The sequence below is a fragment of the Ruditapes philippinarum genome, unplaced genomic scaffold (assembly GCF_026571515.1).
Source record: "Ruditapes philippinarum isolate M1 unplaced genomic scaffold, ASM2657151v2 ctg3780_1_1_1_1, whole genome shotgun sequence".
In the NCBI taxonomy this organism is placed as follows: Eukaryota; Metazoa; Mollusca; class Bivalvia; order Venerida; family Veneridae; genus Ruditapes; species Ruditapes philippinarum.
Genome location: NW_026859482.1, coordinates 38,716 through 49,260, shown reverse-complemented (window position 1 = coordinate 49,260; position 10,545 = coordinate 38,716). Strand labels below are relative to the sequence as shown.

The following is a 10,545-nucleotide window of genomic DNA, read 5'->3' as shown; positions in this document are numbered from 1 at the left end:
AGTAGCAAAATTCAGGAAAAAACAAGCAAATTTTAGACATAAAACCTTGAAGTTTAAAGTCATGTGCGAGCAAAGGTCAAGTTTAGTCTGGTCTACATGAAGGTCTTGTCCTAAGGAAATTTGTTGCCAAGTCTGAAGACAATACACCAAGAAATTCAAAACAAAAGTCGAGCTAAATATGGCACACAATGTGTTTTAACTGAAACAAACTTTGCTTGTTAAGAACAATTGAAAATACATATCATGTGCATTTAAATGTCTTTGTAATGAGAAGTTTTGCCAGAGTATTTTTCCATAAGTATGTGTACATTGAGTTTCGATGAACTTCTAAGAACAAGGTTTGCTTACTTTTCGAAATAGTCCGCAATAAAAACAACCAATCCGCATGTAATGGCCACCGCATAAAAATATGTCGCCTTAAGAAGCCACACATACATTATTAGGTTCGGCATCCATGATAGACTTACCATTTTAATAATTGCACTACAATAAAAAAGAAATAGTAACATTATTATAATAGCACAGTTTAATGGTTTGGGCGTAATTTCTTAATTTCAGCTAAGAATAACACAATCAAATTTTGAAAAATTAATATAACAAAATTTAACAGAATCATATTATCAATTTGATTGATAAACAAATGAGGTCGTAAATTATATCTGCATAGTAGTTGCGTAAAATACATTGACAAACCGAAACCTTTGATAACGAAGAAATAAATGTGCCAATTGTCTGTTAACTGTTTCACCCGCGACCGAATATAACTTTGCGAAACCGAAACAAGCAAGTAAGAAATGAAAAATTCTTTATCACTTGTCTGGAAACTTGTTCACCTTGAATACTTAACATTGCTTACCAGAAACCGACAACCAAGGAATAAACAATCTGTGTAACTTGTTTATAAACGTGTTAACCTCGGCCGATTATTATCATTATTATTATTATTATTATTGCTGTACTTAAATGCGTATGCTGCACTGAATTTAGACATATAGACATGATGAAAGCTGAATGAAAGATATTACTAAACTTCACGTTTCTAGAGTATGATAACATGAGCATTTCAAGTGAAAATTCATTTCGGGCCACCGAGCTTTTTTTCAAGTTATACTCTTTTCAATTAGAAACAGTTGGTTATTTCAGGTATAGTTACCAATGACTTATTTTTGCTAGATTGAATTTTAATAGATTGAATCAATTCTTATACATTTTTCAAAAAACCTATATATTTTGATGTAAATTCAGCATAATCCTTTAAAATAACAAAAACATGTGTTAAACATGACTGCCATTGATGCGCTCTAACATGTCTAGATGACCGAAATATAAATCGGTTGATCTGTAAAGTTTTCCGAAAATGAGAAAAAACCGCCCTAGTGGAGGTCATAGAAATCTGATTTCAGTTTCAGAAAGTTATACTACGTGTCAAGGTCACGCGTCTACATAAAACACGCGGGTTACATAACGCGGTGCGCAAATAATAATTTGTTAACAGGATTAAAGGAGCTGTCAGATCTGTAAGTTTCTTTAATCTTTGAGTTGCTTACACAGTTTGAACACAATTTTCTGCTATATTAATTTTAAAATGATATTAGATAAACATATCTTTCACAGAAGTAGACTGCGGATGTCTTTTTGTTTTGAAAATATAGAAATAAGTCGTGATTTGTTGGCAGTGTTAATTTCTAACATAATACACATTCATTTTCACCGCTACGGATATCGACAGAAAATTGACATTAATTTATTCATCTTATTAACATTCTGCATTTTTCTTACGACTGAATCAACGAGTATTAATTAATTCAATGGCAGATACCTCGAGCGCAAGCTCATGACAGCAATCATGTCAATGTTCTCTCACTTTAAATATTTCTGTCATCATATTTTTAGATTTTAAAAACTTAACATCAGCTCTATTAGATTTCAAATAGCCTTAACGTTTATATGTAAATGCACTTTCCACCTTTAAAAACATATAAACGATCACCAGGTAGAAATAATTTTAATCAATGATGCAGTCGTAGCATCTTGCCGATTACCAATAATCATTTTTATCCGAACATTGATAAAAGAAATTGCGACTGCCATTGATGCGCTCACAATGACCAGAATATAACACAGTTGATCTGTCTTTTCACTAATTAATTTACCGTCTTCTGAAAAGGAAAATATTGCATGTCCTAGTCGAGATCGTAAAAACGTTGTTTCAGTAAGTGCTTCGTCTAATGGCTCATTTAGCATAGAAAAAACCCTTGATATATTATTTCATGTTTATACCATTCAATTACCTCATTCGTTGTAAAATTGTTTCCAGTGTTCATATTTTTTCTAAGGAGACACATGCTTAAGAGTAATTGTTACATCATGTCTTATTACGCAGTGCGCAACTGATAATTTGTTAATGCATAAAAAGAATCTGTAAGTTTTATAAATAACTAAGTAACTTTCAGTTTAAATGATTTTTAAAAAAAAATGGGAACTATCAATAGGAAAGTGACCTTAAATAATATGTTTCATTATCTTTAAGAATAATTTAAGACAAAATCGTTCACAGAATTTGAATGCAGATATTAATCATTGCTTTGAAAATACTGTAATAAAATATGTAAAAAGCAGCAATGTGTTTGCAGTGCTAATTTCTAACAATTGTGTAATAAATATTCATTTCACATTTCAAAATGTAACGTTATAAAAACCTCCCTTAATATTTTTATTTGCTAGAAAATCACGAATTTTTTGTACAAATACCGATGTTGTGCAATAGATGAAAAGCACGTGTACCATTTGAAGCAGGATAATATGATGATACTATGTAAATAATAATTTCCTTTACAGTAAAGATATTGCTGAAAAAACGAGATGGAAGTTTCATCATGCGTTCAAGAAGAATCTACAACAGAGCCTCCACTTCATGGATTGAACGAAACAGATCAATGCCAGCCATGCAAGCTATCACGTAAACTAGTTTGTGCAAGCAAGTATTGCGATGAATGCGAAGAACTGTTGTGCGAAGATTGTGTAACTAACCATGCAAAAAGAAAGGCAACAGCTTCACACAAACCGATAAAAATTGGCGAAAAGAAAAATGTTATTTCATGCAGTCCTTGTACAGATGAGGGAAATATGGTACAGGCAATCACTTACTGTGAAGAATGCGAGGAATACCTTTGCAATGACTGCACACTTTCTCATGGGAAGAGAAAAGCAACGAGGACACACAAACCAATAACAATCAGAGATATGAATGACAAGCTTTTAAACAAAGATGAAACAATTACATTATGTGATCCATGCAAATATAATTTTAAAGAAATACGTTCCCTTAATTATTGCAAAGAATGTGACGAATACTTATGCGGATCCTGCACAAACAGCCACAAGAACAGAAATGCCACAAAGACACATGATCCAGTCCCAAGTTCAGTGCTTCAAAAGGAGGAGAAGAAACGCGATTTTCAAAATAGAAAGATATGTGATCTATGTCAGTTTAAAGATATGAAGAAAGATGCAACATCATTTTGTGATGAATGCGAGGAGTTGCTCTGTGGAGAATGTACGAATCATCATCGCTCAAAAAAAATCACTAGATCATATGCACTTGAAAGCCATGAATGTGTGGAATATATCATCATCGTATGTGAAGTATGCGAGCTAGAGGATAAAGAAGCTGTCATGTATTGCAACTCATGTGACGAAGCGCTCTGTGACGATTGTGGGCAGATACATAAAAATCAAATTGCGACAAAAACTCATCCCATTGACTCAATACCAAGCAGGAAGCTAGAACGGATAGTAAAATGTGACTCCTGTAGTGAAGGTTTTATAAGAGCAGTAAAGTATTGCACAAATTGTGCAGAAAACTATTGTGGTGATTGTGTACGTGTCCATTCAAAACAAAAGATGACAAAGGATCATACACTCGTCAATCCTGTTTCAGGCAGTAAAAATAAAAATGCCCAAATGAAAGAAGTTGCCTTATGCAAGGGTTGCAGCGAAAGCAAAATCCTAATGAAATATTGTACTGTGTGTGAACATGGTTTGTGCGAGCAATGCTGCGAGATACATGGGCGTAGTAAATTTACTAGTTCCCATGAGCTGAAGGAATCTGACGATATTGAAGAAATGAACTGCGACTCCTGCAAATCACCTGGATCAGCGGAATACTACTGTGAGCAATGTGACGAATTATTTTGCACAATTTGCAATAAGCAGCATCAGCGTTCAAAGACAGCAAGAGACCATAAAACAATCGCAGCCAAAGATGGTCTTATTAAACGGAGAGCCCAACAACACATCATAGATGAAACTATGCAGTATAGGTATGTGTCCAGTTGTTTGTAGTAATTGATCGTTGTAGCTTTTAAAGTTAAATATAAACGAAATATGACAGTGGATGTGCGAAACGTTATCCTATCCTTTTATTCAAATTTATAGTTTATCCTGCAAATCTAAAAGGTATTGACAAAAATAAAGTTATTGACAAAAATAAAGTAAAGACCCTGGAATCAAAATAAAATACATTTTGCACCTCATTAATACTTTATTGAATATAATTATATTATTTTTACAGGCAAGATGGAGGAAAGTCAAATAACAGGATTGAACAGGGAATTGAATTAAGAAAAAAGGTAGGAAACATAACAAATAGCAAAATGCACAAAAAATATTGTTTACTTTTATGATAATCACATCTGCATGTATAAATGTTATTGATATTTAAATAGTAAATCAGTTACAACATTGCATATACTTTTTCTAGATAAATGTATTATATTATATATAATTTGATAAAAAAATTCACAGGATTGTCCAGGAAAACCAAGATCGTCAGATGCACGTGCAGATACAATAACGCTATCGTGGGATCCACCTTCAACATTCGGGGATGATGACTATTATCAAGTCAGTTATAAAGATCTTGATCATGAGAAAAAATGGAAAATTTTTCAAGGCGAGTATAAGTCTTCAACTGCCGTCCTCAGCGATCTAAAGTCGAATACAGCGTTTAGTTTCCGAGTTCGGGTAGTATATGAGGATTGTGAGGGCCCTTACAGCGATGAAAGTGATAAAATATTTACGACAGATTCACCAGCTTCAAGAATATTGAAATTTTCGGTTCTGAAGGAGAAAGGAAATCCGTCGCCTTCAAAGTATGCATTGCCAATAACTGAATTGAGGTCAGCAAGAAATGACAGAGCGAAGACAAAGAAATTTGAACTAGGTGAATTTTTATTTATTTTTTAATTATAATATATATTGCACAATGAAAATTTGCACTACAATAATTGTTTTGTAATTCTTTGTGTAAAGGACAGACATTATTATGTTGTGTAATGTCTTCTATTTATAAAAAAAGATACAAGTTGCTTACTGAGGAAAACATTTTTTTCGTCGGTTTAGCTATTATGTTTTTTGTCTTGCTATTGTCTTTTTAATTAAAAATGCATGTAATATTGTATAGGTGCACCACCAGTACTCGGTGGAAATTCAAAGACGATTATGTTGGTAGGCGCAACTGGTACAGGGAAAAGCACATTAGTAGATGGAATGGTAAATTATGTTTTAGGTGTGAATTGGGAAGATCCTTTCAGATTTACTGTAATTGATTTAGAGAAAGAGGAAATGGACAGAGAGAAAAACCAAGTAAGTAATGTCTATAAATGACTCCATTTTCACCAGCTGCAATAATTTAGAGTCTTATTTTTAACGTAATAAGATCTTTACACTTAAAAACTATATTAAATCAATTATGCTATTTTCTTGTAGGCTCTCAGTCAAACAGAATGGATAACTTGTTACACAATTAACCCAGAGAAAGGAAGCCGTTTTAAGTATCCATTGAATATCATTGATACACCAGGCTTTGGAGATACAAGAGGACTGAAAAGAGATCAGGAAATTGTCCAACAAATCAGAGAATTATTTTCTGAAAAAGAGCCAAAGGGTGTCACATTCATAGATGCGGTCTGTTTCCTCATCAAAGCTCCAGATGCCCGTCTTACAGCTATCCAAAGCTATATTTTTCAGTCGATTATGTCACTTTTTGGTAGAGATATTGAAAACAACATATGTTCTCTTGTAACCTTTGCTGATGGCATTGACCCACCTGTTTTAGCTGCTTTGAGAGAATCAAAATTGCCTTTTGGTAAGAGCTTCACATTCAATAATTCCGGTTTATTTGCCAAGAATTCAGAAATCAGTTCCGCTAGTTTGTCCCCAATGTTTTGGGACATGGGATTGAAAAGCTTTCGCGCATTTTTTGATCACTTGGAGCAGGTAGAAACAAAAAGTCTTCAATTGACGAAAGATGTTCTTGATGAGCGTTCTCAGCTAGAAGCAACAGTTAAAAACTTGCAGCCACAACTTGACGCAGGACTTTCAAAAGTAAATTGTATGAAGCAGGAGATACAGATTATTGAGCAAAATAAAAACTTGATAAAAGATAACCAAAATTTTGAGTATGAGGTAGAAGAAACGCAACAAAAAAAGAAAGAATTACCCCGTGGACAGCATGTCACTAACTGTACAGAGTGTCATTTCACTTGCCATGATAATTGTGTATTCGCTAACGACGACGAAAAGGCCAGATGTTGTGCAATGGGAAGCGATGGCAAATGTAAGATATGTCCAGACAATTGCCACTGGTCGAAACATGCTAACACACCGTATATATTTGAGTTTGTCAATGTCAAAGTGAAGAAAACATATGCAGACATGCAAAAAAAGTATCATGAGGCAACAGGAAAACTTTTGTCACAAGAACAAATTGTAGAAAAGCTTGGGGAAGAACTTAATGATTTACTAGATGATATTGAAGACATGATGCTTCATATAAAAATTTGCAATGAGCGTTTGAAGGAAATTGCACTTAGACCAAACCCATTAACAATGACAGAGCACATTGATTTGATGATAGAAAACGAAAAGCTCGAAAAGAAAGACGGATTCATGCAGCGAATAAATATCCTTAATGACTTCAGGAAAAAGGCTCAGATTTCTAAAGATGTGGAAAACTTTGGCAAAGAAGCTCGATCGGCCCTAGGAGCTGTTGGAAAGAAGAGGAATAGAGATACAAAATCTATATTAGCAAGAATCGGGGCATGGTTTACAAAGACAAATTAGTCAATGAAAGACATAAAAGTAGTTATATTATCCCAATATAAGTAGTTAATCGGTCTCTTAATGTATTACTTATGATAACATTAATGTTTGTTTGAAAATTAAAACATCCATCTGTCTTAAAGGGACTCGACTCCTCTGACGTTTTGGCATGGCTTGACTGAATACTAGTGATAATTTTTCAAGATTAATATTCCATTTGATGTTGGACTATATAACTTGATATGACCGATAACTTGTGTCCAAAATTTCAGATCATTCGCCGAAATTAAATTTTATATCTTTGGCTTTTGGACCTCAGTTGAATTCCGTTTAAAACTACTTCATTACACTGAAGGGCTGAAGGGCTGCATTACACAGTTTAGCCTCTAAACCATGTCAAATGCTTTAGATAAAGGAAATGTGACGGTAACTCCGAAATTTTTGTGCCCCCACTATAGGGGGGGGGGTTTGATTTACTCTTGTCCGTCCTTCCGTCTGTCCGTACAAACCAGAGCTACATTATGGGTTTTGGTCTATTGTTCTCATAACAATAGATGTCTTTGATGTCATTCATTCCGGTTCTCTTGTGGGGTTATTTTCTGCATTGTGGGGTTAAAAAGAACAAAAGAAATAACAAAAGAAAACCCCATAATGTAGCTCTGGTAAGAACGTCCGTCCGTCCTTCCGTCCGTCCGTTCTCTTTTTGTGTCGCACGTAGCTCAAAAAGTAATTGACCTAGAGTCATGAAACCTTACCGGACTGTTGATCAGCATATGTAATTGTGCACCTGGGTATTTATTTTTGTGTGGAATTATTTAGTATTTTTAGAGTTATTGCCCTTGAATTAGTAAAAATTTGCAATTTTCAACTTGTGTCGCACGTAACTCAAAACATATTTGACCTAAAGTCATGAAACCTTACAGAAATGTTGATCAACATGTGTAGTTGTGCACCTGGGTATTTTTGTGTGGATATATGTAGTATTTTTAGAGTAATTGCCCGTGAATTAGTAAATATTTGCAAGTTTCAACTTGTGTCGCACATAACTCAAAAAGTATTTGACCTAGAGTCATGAAACCAGAAAACAGTTTAAAGGTGAAAAATGAATATATATCTTTAAACAGATTTTGTTAATATCTCATTTCATGTAATTGACTTTTTTCTTTATATTTTAATATTTACAATAAAATTGCTTCTATGTAAATTTTGTTCTTATAAAGTTAAAGTTTACATTGAGCTATGAGTGCACACATGAAAGTTGATATATTTTTGCGTCTGTATTATTATGCTTTAAAAGTATCGATGTATGTTTATATAAACTTAAATGCAATAGTCACAATCAGATAAAACGATCTTGCATTTATAATTTTGCTTTATTAGATTTTTCTCATATACATTGTGCTTGTAGAAATATTTTCATATAAAGAAACACCTACGACATCCCATCCTTTTGCTGCCCAGCTTAATGTTTTTGTTTCGTAATTTAGCAGGCTGTTGTTAAATATATTACTATACATTGATGCTTTTTTCGGTCTATTAGGTTTCGATCAATAATTTCGATATAGCTGTTATATCAAATAAATGTTGCATTAAGCATCGAAAGGTAGTGTCTCTCATGTCCTCACTTATCTTCATTATTTTGATAATTATTGAACAGTATGTTAATTTGTTATCTTGGTACAGGTAGCACAAATGTATGTAAACAAATATTCTACATGTACTAAATAATTAAATCTTACTTTAGTCAGAAGTCAGTAGTCTTGGCCTTATTACTGACACTAAATATTTGTATTTGTTAACTATGTTTACTTGTTATCAAAATACATTTGTGTAGTTTCAAAGAATAATTACAATGTTATTAATATTTGACGAGTTTATTGGCTGGCATACTACTGTATAATGTTTGTTGAATTGTCATAGTTTTGAATATATGTGTGGTATTTATGTATCTTTATTCATGCAATGGAGGAATAATAGATATATTCTAAAGATATATTCTATATAAAATATTAATAACATATACTTTCTTGCTTGTTTAAATTGCGCGAAAATCGTTTTAATAGTGCTAAATGTTTGTGAAAGGAAAATAATGCTGCATAAAGGGTTTTTTGTCTAAGTATATCTTTAATAGTAGGCGGTTTGTTTATCCTAGTCTAAATATTGTGATTTATAAGAGTGCATAGATTCATTATCTTTGCTGTCAACTATATGAAATAAAAGCATAGGATACGATACATGTTTTCACTTTTAATTTATATCATATTTATAACTTTGCAATATATCACAACAGGTAAAGCTAGAAAATGACAATTGTTATGAATCCAAACGAATCTTGTTCTAGTTAGTACTAGATTTACCAAAATAGTTCGCATAATACTTCCGTAGCATTAAAACAAAACGACAAAGCGTTTGCAAATCTATACAGTCATGCAAATTCACTATATTCCCTCTTCATATGCAATTCTTCATAATTCTACTGGGAAATTGATGTCATTTATCTATTCATAACGGCAATATGTCGTCCTTCTATACTCGCAGCCCCCTTCATAAAATGAAATAAAAAGCCATCGTTTTTGAGCACACACAATGCCAGATGAAATGTTCAGCATTTGTAAAACTAACCCAAACAGCATATGATTTATATGCTTTAAAATATTACGTACAGCTATTTTGAACAAGAAGTAACTTGGCCGAGGTTTATCTGCTTTAATATGCCATAATCATTTTGGATGTTTGTATTCAAGAAATTGTGCACTAACCGTTTAATGATTTTACAATGACAATAATTACTAGTGCAAATTCAAAGTTGCAATAGAAACAGTTATGCAGGACTCTCGGGAAATTTCGTCCAACAATATGTACAACAAATTGATGTATTGTGTTATTCTATGGATAGACAGTACCTCCCCTGCGATATTCAGACCCAGAACTAAAAAAACAACATAATCTAATTTTTGGTGTTGAAATATTATGCGTCAATAACAAATAGACCTGAGTCTTAAACAGTCAAATCAGTTTTCTTGGATGCATTTATCTCAATGGTCTGTTTTTGTGTGCGTGCAGTAATACAATTTCACTTTAAAATCAATAGCAAAGATCCAAGACACCACCACGCACAACATAAACTGATTTCGTACTAAACATTTTCGCTTCAATTCATTTGTACCCTTATTTTTTATCATGAATGTCGGTCTATATTGAAATTTCTGTATGCCATTTTACCAGTTTATATTTAAAAATACTCAAGAATTGAAGCTTTAACATTTCTTATAGGAATTTAAAAATGAGAACGTAGTAACGATACTAATTTCCTGGAAATGCAACACCGACAAAAATATCGGAAAACACTTAAAATCTGGGTAACCCAACTGTGTTATCTGTAATACCATTTATTCGTTGGCGGTTATATAAATCTGATATAAATATTCAAACATACATGCA

At 32.9% G+C, this 10,545-nt stretch overlaps 1 protein-coding gene across 1 annotated transcript; it reads left to right on the top strand.

The window, feature by feature from the left end:
* The first annotated feature begins 1,385 nt into the window (after positions 1–1,385).
* On the top strand, positions 1,386–9,336 carry LOC132756664 (uncharacterized). The gene is made up of 6 exons (XM_060747797.1): positions 1,386–1,517; positions 2,839–4,322; positions 4,574–4,631; positions 4,807–5,224; positions 5,465–5,646; positions 5,770–9,336. Exons 2-6 carry the CDS (start codon positions 2,863–2,865, stop codon positions 7,123–7,125), a joined length of 3,474 nt encoding a protein of 1,157 aa, XP_060603780.1. The 5' UTR covers positions 1,386–1,517; positions 2,839–2,862; the 3' UTR covers positions 7,126–9,336.
* Positions 9,337–10,545: the final 1,209 nt, after the last annotated feature.